The sequence below is a fragment of the Acanthisitta chloris genome, unplaced genomic scaffold (genome assembly GCF_000695815.1).
Source record: "Acanthisitta chloris isolate BGI_N310 unplaced genomic scaffold, ASM69581v1 scaffold34166, whole genome shotgun sequence".
NCBI lineage: Eukaryota > Metazoa > Chordata > Aves > Passeriformes > Acanthisittidae > Acanthisitta > Acanthisitta chloris.
The window spans coordinates 188,560-202,422 of NW_008679284.1; the positions used below are offsets into that span (position 1 = coordinate 188,560).

Genomic DNA, 13,863 nt, shown 5'->3' on the forward strand with positions numbered 1-13,863 from the left:
TGAGAAGATGGAGGTTAAGAGAAAAGAAAACAGGAGGTTGATACACCCCTAAATGAGTTTAAGAGCTGTATCTATATCCCAGCAATTTCTGCTCCTTTCAAAGTGTCCTTTACCTATGTAAAAATATGACAAATACTATTTGACTCATATAATGGCATTCAGATTTGGGAAAAAAGATAGCAAGAGTATCTGATGTGTTAGAAAGTATGAGAAGCAGTTACTTCTTCGTGCTATTAATTCAAATACGCAGTAATACGAGTAAGCCTGAGTCCTATCCTATCCTATCCTTTCTATCTTACCCTATCCTACTTGTTCTTTCCATTTTCCTTTTTTCTTCCCCGTCTTTTAAGAATAAGCAGGCAATTCTTTGTAGGTTAGATAAACAGCAATTCAGCATTTAGAGATTTTATCTTCCAGACATCTAATGACTTCATGCCAAAACAAGGAAGGCAACTCTGACCCTTTCTGTATACTCAGAACAAAAGAAATACCTGATGAGAGTTGTGTACAAAACGTAATTTCTACTGCTGGTCCACTGTGGTGTAGAATTAATATTGACACTTTGATTGTCTCCATGCATGATGTTTTCCCAGTACCACTAAATTTAGAACAGCTTGCATTTAGTTTATGCAACATGAAATATCGTCTCCTACTTTAAAAATTTGTGTTTTCTTTGTGCAAAACTTAAAAGTAGATATACATATACTTTGACCAGTTCCAGAAGTCCCAGATGAGTGGGCATTACTAGTAGGCATGTAACATCAAATGAAAAAGAAAGCTGGTTCTCCAATCAGAAAGCAAGAACAAGAAAAAGAAACGGTAGCCTACACAGTGGACAAAAATATTGAAAATTAATAAACAATGCTAAAAAACCCAAAAGTTTTTACTTATATTTTCACTGTTCTTAATTCATCTGAGTGCAAATGTGACACTTTTATTAGTTTTTTCCCCTGCAATTTGATTAAATTGTTAATATCTACTTTGCTCAGGCAATCTCTGAGCCATTCAAATTGTAATTGACTGTACTAGAGAAGATCTGGTCCAAAAAATTTCTTCTTGGAAAGAAATAGGCTTTTAGCCCACAGACGAGAACAAAGAAAAAGTCAATTCTGACCTTAATTTCTACGTTGTGTTCATAATGATGGGAAGATTAAGCAGAGTCTGATTCTTCAACCACTGGAATTTAGTAAGCGAGTTTTCATTCTGTTTAGGATGGGAAAACAGTCATTTAGCAGCTCTGGGGTTTGGTTTCTTTATCTGTAATATGCAGATAATAATCTGTAGCTCACTGTGCAGCATAAGGATGGAGGGCTTGACTTTGCACACTGTGGCAGAGTTTAGTCCCACAAAAAGTCTAGGCAGGAATCAAGTAAGAAGGGAGGCCTGCTCCCCTGAGCTAGTTATGCCAGTGTTTGAAGGATCAGTCACCATGTTTTTAATCAGTGTTTACTAAGTGCTTTTTGAAAAGGTAAATGTTGAGCTGGATCATCTGTCTACAAATAACTCATACCACTCAGCTTATTCGTACTGGTTTAAATTTCTTTTTATATCCCATGATAAAACAGTTTCCAAAATAAGCACTATCACATGGGATTTTATTGCAATGATGGAGTGTAACCTTGTAATGTGTGTAGCTATGTGATGCAACACAGACCTTTTTCTTGAATAAATTTTAATACCTTTTTCTGGTGCAGTTACAGACAAGGAGTAGCAAATTATGCATGTCCCATCAGTTGGTGAATAACCCTGTTGCTGAATTCCTGAACTCTCTCCTGGTAGCCAGTTGCCCAGAAAATGCTGTTGTTTGATGGAGAGGGCATTTGCTGTATTTAAATCGTTCTTGCTTGAGCTGAATACATGACAGTTATTAAGAAATAGACTCTGCCAGTTGCCCTTCTTTTATTTTCATCCAGCCTCACCGAAGCCAGACAATTTGTGGCTTTAATAGAACATACAAGGCACATGTGGTAAGAAGAGTTCACTTACAAGCAGCCAAAGTGAGTGCAACCAAGCAAAAAAGTGAACAGTTGGTGAAGTGAAATGCATCCCTTGCTTCAGACAAAAATACAGTGGAATGAAAGATGCAGTAGACTGGCTTTCCCTTAAGCAGATCTAATTTCAAAATCTGGCCCTGGAGAGATGAACTTTTGCTTTAATTGAGGAGGTGGATCCCAGCTCTTTGTCACTCCATCAATCAGCACCCTTTGCTGTAGCTTTAGCAATACACTGCAAAAGGCTGTAGGATTTATTCCCTGCACATTGAATAAAGCTTCCTACTCAATACTGCTGGGAGTCAGCACAGCCTGGCCTCAACAGCACAGTGCAGATCCCATCCCCTTCCTTCTAGTGCTGGCCAGTATCCTTCAAGGCAGTGTCATAGCCTGGTCTCTACTGTCCCCTTAGGAGGATATAGTTGTTGATGACTCAGGAGTTTAGGATTGTTCCTTGCATCTTGTCCACCACCTTCCACAGAGCCTTGCCCAGAAATTGTTCTGAACTTAAAATAAGCAAGGGGAAAGACATTGCTCAGATTGCAGCCTGGTGTTTTGAGTTTCTTTAACTACCATGATTTTGGATAAAAGTGGTGGTAAGACTAAACACAGGCCACCTCACAGATTTGCCTACATGAGCAGTAGTATGTGGCACAAGAGGGAATTTGTGCAGGATAACAGTGCCTAGAGAGTGAGGAAGGTATTTCCTTCCCCCACCCTCCTGATTCCTAACATATGGTGCCCTGCCCTGGACAGTGCTGCTGAAACATGGGTGTACTTCTGTCTTTCCATCCAATCCTCCATCCTGTCCCACCAGGATTGAATTGTTAGTTAGGATTTTGAAAAAAATGTTTTCCATGACAGGTTGTTCTCACAGCTGTAAATTCCAGCTGAATTCTTCCTACTGCAACTTCCAGCTGTATTCTTTGCCTTTACTGTGTCTCCTCCTTTGTCACCGTATTCCCATGCTTTTCATGGCAGCTTCCAAAATTAACACCATGGTGGATCATTTTTTTCATGGGAGTGGTTGTGATAATGTTTGAGAATTTGAGAATGTCAGAAGTATTAATACAGTCAGGGAGAAATTATGAATGTGGTGCTGGAGACTTCAGGCACTGTTTCATTTCAGCTTCCAGGCTTGGAAGAGGTATTATGTGTTCCTTAGCACATGACAGTACTTGTCATGTACGTACTTGCCATAGTGGACCCTAAGACCAAATTAAGGAATGAGGTGTAATGGCACAGAGAGGCTAATGAGTGTGTAGGCATGTGGCCAGTAGAATTAAAAAGGTTCAGGCAAGCACAGCACTATAAGCCAGGATGGCTCTACGCTCTAGAAATTATTGTGTTGTTTGGTGTATTTTGTCCTTCCCTGGTTTTCAGTGTGAGATGTTGTAGCCGAGGGGGTGGCTGTCATCCACGGTGCACCTTCCTTACTCCTCAGGAGAGGCTAATGAGTGTGTAGGCATGTGGCCAGTAGAATTAAAAAGGTTCAGGCAAGCACAGCACTATAAGCCAGGATGGCTCTACGCTCTAGAAATTATTGTGTTGTTTGGTGTATTTTGTCCTTCCCTGGTTTTCAGTGTGAGATGTTGTAGCCGAGGGGGTGGCTGTCATCCACGGTGCACCTTCCTTACTCCTCAGATCTCTGGCTTATAAGTGTGTGCTGCAAAATTAACTTGGGGAAGAGTGGAAGCAACGTGAAGAAGGGGAAATTGGTTTAGGGGCATGGTTTGCCTGGTAAAAAGAAACTATGAAGAAAACACATTGAATATGGGAGCTGTACAGCTTTAGACCTGAAAAAAAATATAGGGCCTGCAGGCCATTTCATTCCTGCGTTGTGTGTGGAGGGCAGAGTTTACACTACTTCTTAGCAGATGCTTTTAAAAATGGACCCAGCCTCTAGACAATTTACCAGGAGGACATTGTCATCTCTGGACCTTTGCCTATAGATTTATTCAGAGTAGAAGGCACAAGGACCCTTCTGGACAACCTCGAGGGTGAATAGGAGAAAGAGTTACTTATAAACTGTTACAAATTGGTACTTGGTAATGGCTGTAGTGTTGATCAGACAATATAAGAGGGCCCCCAGTGGTTACCGACTTAACAGCTGCATGTAAGTCAGCCAGTGAACATTTGCTTGTAGCTGCTCTAGTTTTGTTTTTATTGAAGAGCAAGAAGCATAAACATGGGACACACAGTCTAGAGGCTGCTTAAAGGGTTCCACTTGTTTAAAGTGTATACTGAAATGTCAGGGCCTTCTGCGAAATGAACGAGTTGTGACTTGAGTTGGTAACACAAATTGGGCCAGGTCATCCAAAGCAATGCCTCCAGCAGGGGTACAGGTGGGGGGCATCTTGCTTGCTGTACAAGTTGCTCAGTAACTGCAGTATGGATAGCTGATGCAAAGACAGAGGATCCCCAAATATGAGTATATGCTCAGCACGAAGATTGATTTTGTTTGCTTTTATAGCTGGTTATCAAGTTAGTTGCTGAGGTAATGGGCTGCACCTCAATTAAAATCGACCTACCCCCACTGAAACATTTAATATTTGTGTAAATATTAAACATTTATATGAATATTGAATGCATTTATTTGGAATTGATTCATGTTTACATTTTCCAACTATCTGAATAAAGATTACAAATGGAAAGTAATTTACTTATGCAGAAATTCTGCACACATCAAACTCATTTGACTACCAGCGGTGAGTAAACCATCCCCATCCATGTTGCACGGTCTTAACCATGTCCAAGCTCATATCTCAAGCATGTAAGGGCAACAGTAAGCAGCAGTTCTGTGCTGTACAGAGGGTACTTTGTTCTTGCTTTCCTTATGGAGTTGCCGGACCCATAATGTGAAGAACGTGCAGACTTGTTTTACGATGTACCGCATCAGGGAATGCAGTGCATAGTTTTCTGTTAGATTTGGAAAAGTGCAGGCTTTATATTAAAGGTTCATTTCTTTTTCATCATTCAGCTAACTCATTTGCACTGTAATGTACTTTCCTATTCCTCCTCCTGATACTTGCTGCTTTTATACCTATTTTGCAAGCCATATTTTTAGTCTAATCCATACAGCAGTTGTCTAAAATTCCATAGCATTGCTTATTTCTTACCTATAACTCTTAATAAAAAATAGGGCTGTGCCAACCTATTATATCCTTAATAGAATATTCTAATGGTTATTAAATCAATTGACTCTGAATCTCACTTTAATAAATGAGTCAGACAGTATTTTCCAATTACTGTCAGCCGCCACCTTTCCAAAGAGCAGATTATTTTGATTGAATTTTTTAAAGCTGCTCAGCACTTTTTTTCTTCCTTTTTTTTTTCTTTTTTTTTTTTTTCCTGAGTAAGAGCAAAGAGCAGTAGCTCTGTTCTGCAGGGAAGGAGAGCCTCTTGGACTGTATCTGACACTGCATTCCATTTCAGATTTATCCCAAACGGAAACTGAAAATGTGACATTTCACTGTCCCTTTATTTATTAATGATATCATATTTTGCGCTTCCGTAGCACCCTATCAGATTGTTTGCTAAACATGAAGAGCTAGACAGGGGCCAGCGGGTAACAGAGCCCTTTGCATCCTCTTTCCACATCTGTCACCTTTGCAAGAGCTGCCACACCCTGGCTCTTTCATGCCAGTGGGAGATAAAATGCTGGCCGTGCTTTTAAATCTTCTATGGAGAGTGGAGGACAGGGACTAAACCTTGTTCCCTCATCCTTCCACAGTGCTGTGTGACCCAGGCAAGCAGGCAGTTGTGTGCCTAGAAATATTATCTTAAACATTTTCAAAGGCAGATGGCAGTAATTCTGGGTCTTCTGTGTATGGTAGATAGTCCTGGAATCTTCTCCAGCTCCACTGTTTTGGTTGTCGTAAAAGTCTTAAGGGATCCTAATTAGGTCAGCCTGTTAAAGAAGAAATGAAAAATTGGAACCTCTTCTTTAAAGATGGGTAGTCTGAGAAACACAGGCCGCACTGTCATGCCCAAGGTGATAAGAGTATGTCAGTGTTGGAGTTTGGAATGGAACCCAGCAGTCCTGACTCTTCTGCCAGTTCTGTAACCTCATCTGTCTCCCTTAAATTTAAATCATGCCGGTCCCACATTCTTGCATTCAAGGACTGGAACTTTTCCCTTTATTCCAAGGATGTAGCACAGAGTAGGTGATGTGCACAAACTGGGAGAAAAAGAATGTGAAAGGAGAGGTTTATAATTCCCTGAACAGTAGGACATAGGAAAAATATTATTCTATTAGTTATACAAATGTAATCATATTTTAAATACAGTCTTTAGAACTAGGAGACTAACACCACTTTATTTTTAAGAGAAAGCTTAGATTCTGCACAAATTGATGTCTCTTGCCTGGGGAAGTTTCCTATCTGCCCCAGGCGAGTGGGTGAGGGGATTTTTCAAACCCTGTTTATAAGCCTTTAGGAAAATCGGATTTGCAACATAGAGTAATCAAAGTGGGTTTGATGTCTGTGACCAGGAGATCGCCTTGGATCTGAGTGATATGAGAAATACAATAGGGTCACATTTAATGGGGTTCAGTTCCTCTTGAGCAAGTACAAATTCTGTGTAACTAAAATTCGTTTTGCTTCAGCATCAGGAGTGCATGCCTTTCTTCCTACTTTTTCCTCATCAGCGAAGGTAATGAAAACAAAAATAGCCTTCTCTGTCTTCTGTAGCTTCATATAAAAATATTTCTTTTTAGGAAGTCTTTCTTCCTTGGAATGTTTGAAGAACTCCCCGTTCAGCGTTCCTATGCTCAAGAATGATTAGCATGGTTCATTTACACTTTGCCAACAGTAACTCTGTGATTTGAGAATTGTCACTGATTATCTTCACCTTGACATGTGGAAGATCCTGAGATGGAGCTCCCTTTGTCCTAATTGCTTTGACTATGCATATCAGCACAAACAGTTTGATGGAGAAGCTTCACCCTACAGGCTTTCTAGTTGGCATCTGCCCTTTGTGGCATCCTGCACTGTCTTCATAACTGTCTGTCTGGTTACAGCAAGGATATGGATGTAGGAGAAATGATCTGGTGATGTGTGTCAGTCTGTACAGTCCTCATAATTAATTAGCAAGTTCAGGAAAGAAGAGACCTTTATATAAGGTTTGTTGAGCATTCCTTCTCTTTTCAGGATGCTGAAACAACAACTGCCTGTTGGGATAACGCAGCATACAGCCTGCCTTGCAGGATGTGGCCGTTTCTCTTAGATGTAGAGACTGGTGCATGCCAGCTTCTTTTCCTTCATGCTCCCCTTGATGGTGCTTGCATGGGCCATACTTGTCTTCTCTCAGCAGTAGCAATAGGAATTTTGTCACTGATTTGTCAGGATTTGTCACTGATGGTAGCAAATCCCAAATCTCAGGCAACTCCTGAGAATCCATGAAAATTTTCCCTCCTAGTGAAACTATTAGCATATATTTGATAAATGGTTGCTAATTTATCTGTGGAGAGTTACAAAAGGTGTCACCTACCAGATGAGAAAATGTCACCTACCCTTAATCTTCCTGTGGGAGTCTTTTTTGCAGGATATTATCAGCGAGTGGTACCTGACTACCAGTGTGTTTGGTAGTTTGGCTGGATGGGATGTGTACCTCAGCAGCCTGTGCTTTGTTGCCTCCATATTCTAGTCTCTCCAGAGAGGCTGTTGTGTCAAAACAGCTGAGATTGACCCGAGCCTTTGCCTGAGTTTGTGCTGACAGCTGTCCTCAGTGGATCCAGCTATAAATTGGTGCCCGGTCAGGCAGGCTGGGAGTCAAGTTCTTCTGTCTGATGTAGGTAACAGAGACAGGCACTTCAGTGACAATAGTTTGTGGGCATGGGATTGCCAGGACCACCAACATTTTTCAGCTGACTCTCAGACCAGGCCTGCCATTTCACACCCTCTGAAAGCTCTGCAGCATGTGGAGGTAGTCAGGAACATTGAACACTGCTTTAATGAAGGATTGGGTAGAGGAGGAAGGGAAGGCTGCAGTTTACTGTGTCAGCATGCAGGCGATGCTTGGCCATGCTTTTCTGTACCTTTGGCACCAAGACTGGCAGGAAGCAGGAGAGCTGAAAAAAGAGCCACATGCCAATGTGTCTATTTTAAAGAGCTGAAATGGTGTTCTGCATTCCTCTCACAGTCGCTACATGTAAAATACATTAGTACCATCAAAAGCAATGGAAGCATTGTATCTATGGACATTATGAGAGCTGGGTGTTCAGTGAAGGGAGAGCTCCCCAGTTACAGACTGCTGTCAAGATAGAAATACTTTAAGTCAGTGTATTTTTACCTGTTTACTCCAAAGGAGACAGTCCACCACCCACCCCAATTTTGTGTAAATCGTTGAGTTTCTTGGATTTTGTCTGTCCCTTACCTTCTCCTTGTGAAGAGCTCTGACACCCTATAGAAACCATGGTGGTAGTTTTCAGTAGTCCCATCTGCAGAACTGCCTCCACTGTCTGGCTTAGTTCATACTGCCTAAAGCCCTCTAATTCTCCCCCTCTGCTAAAGATGCCGTGACTTACACAAAGGCTAAATTTAGCTTTTGGACTAAACATAAGTGAAAGCTGAGGGCTGCCATTGACATTTTTTTCAATTCTGACAAGTTACTAAGGATCATTTTGAGTGGGCATGCGGCCCCACTCGGCTACAAGAGCACTGTGTCATGTTCTCTTTACACTGGTGGGAAGGATTGTTGTTGTGTGGGATGTGAAACGTTGTCTCTGCTCGCACTGTCCTCCACAAACGACTGTCATCACAGTCACTAATCACGGCTGCAGGCACTGCCTCGTCCTGTGGGTTCAGCACGGGCAGGATGCTCTCCTGCACCACTCCTTCCCACCTGAGCAATGGCAAGGACCCGTGCCAGTCACCAAGCATTTCATCCCCGCTTGTTTTTTAATAATCAGATACAGTATTTACCTGTGAGATCAATGCTACTCGTGTAGCACACAAGTGACATACAGAAGGACCTTTTCTAAGCGGCGCTGTGGGAATTGAGGCCTCTGCAGCAGGGCTGGAAGCCACTTCTCACCTAGCAACTGTTTCTAAGTAGGACAGGAGCTGACTGCCCTCATGGGCGGAGAGGATGAATCCTGCAGCACCCTCAGGAAGGGAACCTGGTGCCAGGCACCAGCCGGCCTTGGAGGACAATGGGAGGAAGCAGAGGAACAAGCGGCAGGGAGCGGGAAGGGTTTTAAAGCCACAGGACATGAACGGGAAAGCTGTGTCAGAAGGCACACAGGGACTTTTCTGGGCTGTTCGGAGGAGAAATGCAAATAAAGAGGGAAAAATTCCAGGATTGTCAGAAAGGGAGGTTTTGAAATCCTGCGGCTTGCAAGAGGTTTCCTGTATTCCCGTGAGACTCGGAACGTGGAGCAGGAGTGATGTGAAGGAATAAACTACCCTCCCCTCTCATGCTGGTTACAAGAAACTCCACCTCAGCCAGAGTGCCAAAAACTGCGTTCACAGTTCCTACCTGTGGTAGATGGGATGATGTGTGATCAGCATTAAATTCTTTATGTGCTCTTTTGCAAATGTACTTGGTTATGTTCAGGTGGGTCTGCTAAGAAATGATGCTTCGGGTCATAGTCATCATTTCCTACTGAAGTCTAATGCTCTGCATTCCTGTCTGGTGCAGATTGTATCTGGAAAATCTGTGGGTTTACTGCCCAGTTAAGCTTTGTATGTTCTGAAATATTCCAGGTAAGAGAACATTTCAACAGCTGTGGGTGCTGAGCGGCATCCAGTTTCCTGAGCTTAGGAAAATAAAGACTCTCCAGTTCATAGATTTCGTTGGACTTTCTTGCTATAAGGGCTGTGGCAAATTTCACTTTTCCTTTGATTTCTCCTGCAGATGAAGGACTGAACCATGAATGCAAACTCTGCAATCAGACATTCGACTCTCCTGCCAAACTTCAGTGCCACCTGATAGAGCACAGCTTTGAAGGCATGGGGGGCACCTTCAAATGTCCAGTGTGCTTTACAGGTAGGAGGCCATCAACTGCTTGTTCCAGTCATGCCCTTAGCTTGACCTTGCAGAACTCCAATTAAAAATGTGTCATGTGCTGGCTTTAGGTCAGTTTTAGAAGGGAACATTACATCTGTGCTCATTAGTAATATTGATTAGAAATCGTTTAGAAAGCTGAGCTCCTTGGAAGGTCAGGCATCCATCTGTAGGAACTGCATTTCAAGCTCTTCTGTCGGAAGTTTGAGTTTTTTATAATTACAGAAGTGATAGTCTGTTACCTTCCACAGTATCACATTCATTACTTCCTTGTTTCAAACTTGCCAAGGTTAAAACTGCCCATAAATTTGTGCTTTAAAGCTACAGATGTTTCATCTGAAACAATAAAACTCAGAGCAGAGCTTGGCCCCAGTTCCCAGGCATAGCCTGTGCAGCAGCATTCTCCTCTGATCGGGTAAGAGAGCCCACATGCATGTATTTGTTGGCTTGTGGTGAGAAGAAACACCCTTGTAATGTGCTTTAGAAAGCAAACCATGCTGTCTTGCCACAAGTCAAGTTCTGCTCTCCCCTGACACAAGTCCAAGTGTGGAATAATCCTCCCCAAGTCAGTGGTGTTATTCAGCAGTAAAACCCAAGTGAGAAAATGACTTGACCCAGTAGGGCTAAGCACTGCAGTGTTTGGGCCATAATGAAGAACAGAAAAATGCTGTTGTTGGAAATGAAAACACATTAAAAGGATGCCTACTGAGTTGTTGTGAGTTTTTTTAAGGACTTCTTAATAGAACATTTCATAAAATGATAACCTAAAACATAAGTGTTAATATGTAGCTTGCATGCCCAATTTTGCTTTAAAAGATGAAAATCAAAGATAATCACAAACATGACAAAACACACTTTAGGTATTCTCACATCACTGGCATGCTAATTCTGGAAGCCATTCAAGGTTTCTGTTCTCCATTAATGGAAGTGAAAGATTTCCATTGATAAGCAAATAGGCTCTTTAATACCTTCATTTTACTTTTCTTTGTTTGGCAGCTCCTCTCCCAATAAAACCTAAGCGAGTGCTATAGAGGAAAATTAAATTTGAATTTTTCATCTTTCAGATACAGTGGCTGGTGATGATTATTACCTCACTGTGTTCAGGTTTCACACATTTCTGTGGGTTATAAAATTAAAAAAATACATAGTTCATCTTCACTGCACAGCTTGTCATAATGGTGTCTGAGCATGGATAGTACCACCGTAAACAGTTTGCCTGTGAGGCAGCTGCATTCAGTAATTCTGTCAGCCAGGTATTTTGTGAGTTTTTAGTTTTATTACTGATTTCACTAATTTTTTTCCATCTTTTTGTTTACACTTTATGATGTGATCTTTTTTTAGTGTAATGTCACGGGTCTTTGATTTCCAAGTTTGGGGTGTTGTAAACACAACATAAAAACTTGCATATGTAAAGAGTACCCGCTGATGGTTCTCCATGTGAGCAAGATCCCTGATAAAACTAATCCTTTAATTTTTGAGCCAGTAGCCTTGTAAAATGGGTTAAAGAGTATGGAGATAAGTCGATTTCAATTTGTGTGAAATACTTTTTGCTTTTTGCTGATGGGGTAAATAGACAGTGAGCATTAATCATAAACAATGATGCTTTATTAGCAGTATGCCATTAAATTATTTCAGCATATCTTGCTAGAATATTAACAAGAAGTAAAAATCACCAATATAAGTTTTATATGGAAAATGGAATCTGATCTTTTTTTTTTCGGGGGTAATGAGAAATGTGATTAAAATGTATGACTCAGAAGAACAATATTCTGATGTTTTTTGTTGCCTCGCAATTAGAATAATTTTAATGATTAGGAATGGAGTCAAAGTCAAATGCCAGCATCTTTAATAAATCCTTTCCCTGCCTATACAGATTAATATTGTAGATGCAAACTTTTTTAGGTCACAGTGCACCAGGCATCCATCAGAAGTCAGTGCTGCCAACCCAAACACTGCCTCTGGCATATACAATTTAATTATTAATAGTATGTCTCCTAGGTAAACTGTTACACAGTCTTAGGGCCTTGTTTTGTAGTCATTAAAATTGAACATGTTTATATTATTGAAACCCTTGCATTCAGTGTGTAGGCAGGGTTGATCTTAAAGTATCCAAAGAGAATTTACCTGCAGTTCTTTTTCACATTTATAGACATTGCCCCAGTGTAGCTGTGGGATATAATTTTTAGCATTAACACATTTAAATACAGAGCTGTTTGTTAGCTTTAACTTCAGGCACACAGAGTAAACAGGACTTTGGCATCTGTGCTTTTCAAACCTGTTGGTTGCTAGGAAATAAGTTTTGTGTGTGTTCAATCAAAGTGCAGTAAGCATGAAGAAATAATTCTGAACAGGAAATGGCATTTTTAGATTTTTATATTTGAAATCTTCATTGTATGTCCTGTTAGGGTCATTTTTTCCTTTGTTGATTTTTTTTTCTTAAACCAGGGATCTGTTTCAATTCATTTGTTTTAGAAGAAGGATCACCCTTTGTAGATAAGTAGCAATCATTGGTACCCATTACAGAAACAGTGTAAGGTGAAATCAGAGTGCAGTAGCCTAATTTTATGTCTTGGAATTGACGAGTGGTAACAGATATTGTTTATAAAAAACTCTTCATTTGCAATATGAAATAGTGAAAAGCTTGTTGTTTGTCTAATATTCCAGTGTTTGTTCAAGCAAACAAGTTGCAGCAGCATATTTTCTCAGCCCATGGACAAGAGGACAAGATCTATGACTGCACACAGTGTCCACAGAAGTTCTTCTTCCAAACAGAGCTGCAGGTACCACACTTGTTTCCTGGCAGTTATAATAACATTATGTATTTGATAGCTGTTTCAAAGCTTTACTTGCCCATGACCTCCTCTGATACTTGCTTATCATCAGGATGGGAATGAGGGAAGGACAAGAGACATTGCAGATGATTCAACTCATGCTGCTTCACAAAGGTGCTGGCAGAAAGTTACCTGGTGCAGGCCTGAATCCATTTTTGGATTCTTGCACTGTGGGTTGTTTCAGCTCAACCTGCTCTTGAGGATAGAAAAATGGGCATCCTATTTTCCTGTTTGATATCCATAAAACATTTAGTAAAGCACTGAAGTGGAAAATAAATTTGTTCTTTTGTCTTTAAGCATGAAAAGCTATGCACTAAAGTGGGAGTCTATGATGGGGGAAGGGGGTAGCAGACATAATATATCTTGGTTTACTTGCTGGCCATTCCCCATTAATACTAACTTGGCGGGGGGAAAATGTGGTCAAATGAATGGTACACTGTCTTCCTGTGGGCTGTTGTCAGACTTGTAATGGTACTGTTTACCAACAGTAAACAAAAGGACAGAGAGGAAGAAATAAATGTTGAACAAGATCTGAAAACAATTTTGGATGAAGGGTTTATTTACTATACATTAACGTTCTGCACTGCATGTCTTGCAGTGAGAGATGGTGGTATGTTATTCCTGATGTAGTGTTACACTTTGAGACAACTGCAAAAGAATATTTCTAAATTATTGTAGTTTATATTGAAATATTAAGATAGGTTGACAGAGAAAAAATTTTCAGTCTTTGACAGCCTATAGGGATGGTGAAAGGAGAAATATTTGCACAGTAAGGCCTTTCCTGCATAGACTGCCATGTGATTTTTTATTTGGAATTAAGAGCTTTTTCAGCACTTACGGTTTTTCAGTAGTTTTTTATAGCATGAGTCCCCATCTCTTAAGTACTTTGACTTAAGTGTCCACAATTAATTTTGCTTTGAGCCAGATCTAGATTTCATCTCATCAGCAGAGGCAATAGGCTAGTGAGGCATGTGCATGCATATCGCCACTTGGTATTTCACTTGCTGAAAGTTCTACATGCTGAAAACCTGATA

At 40.8% G+C, this 13,863-nt stretch overlaps 1 protein-coding gene across 1 annotated transcript in view; it reads left to right on the top strand.

Moving 5' to 3' along the window:
• The window catches only part of ZNF521 (zinc finger protein 521), a 226,448-nt gene that overhangs the window by 186,091 nt on the left and 26,494 nt on the right, over positions 1-13,863 (top strand). The window contains exons 7-8 of the mRNA XM_009077235.1: positions 9,849-9,980; positions 12,663-12,778. Of these exons, the coding sequence (XP_009075483.1) occupies positions 9,849-9,980; positions 12,663-12,778 (248 nt within the window). The remainder of the gene's footprint in view (positions 1-9,848; positions 9,981-12,662; positions 12,779-13,863) is intronic.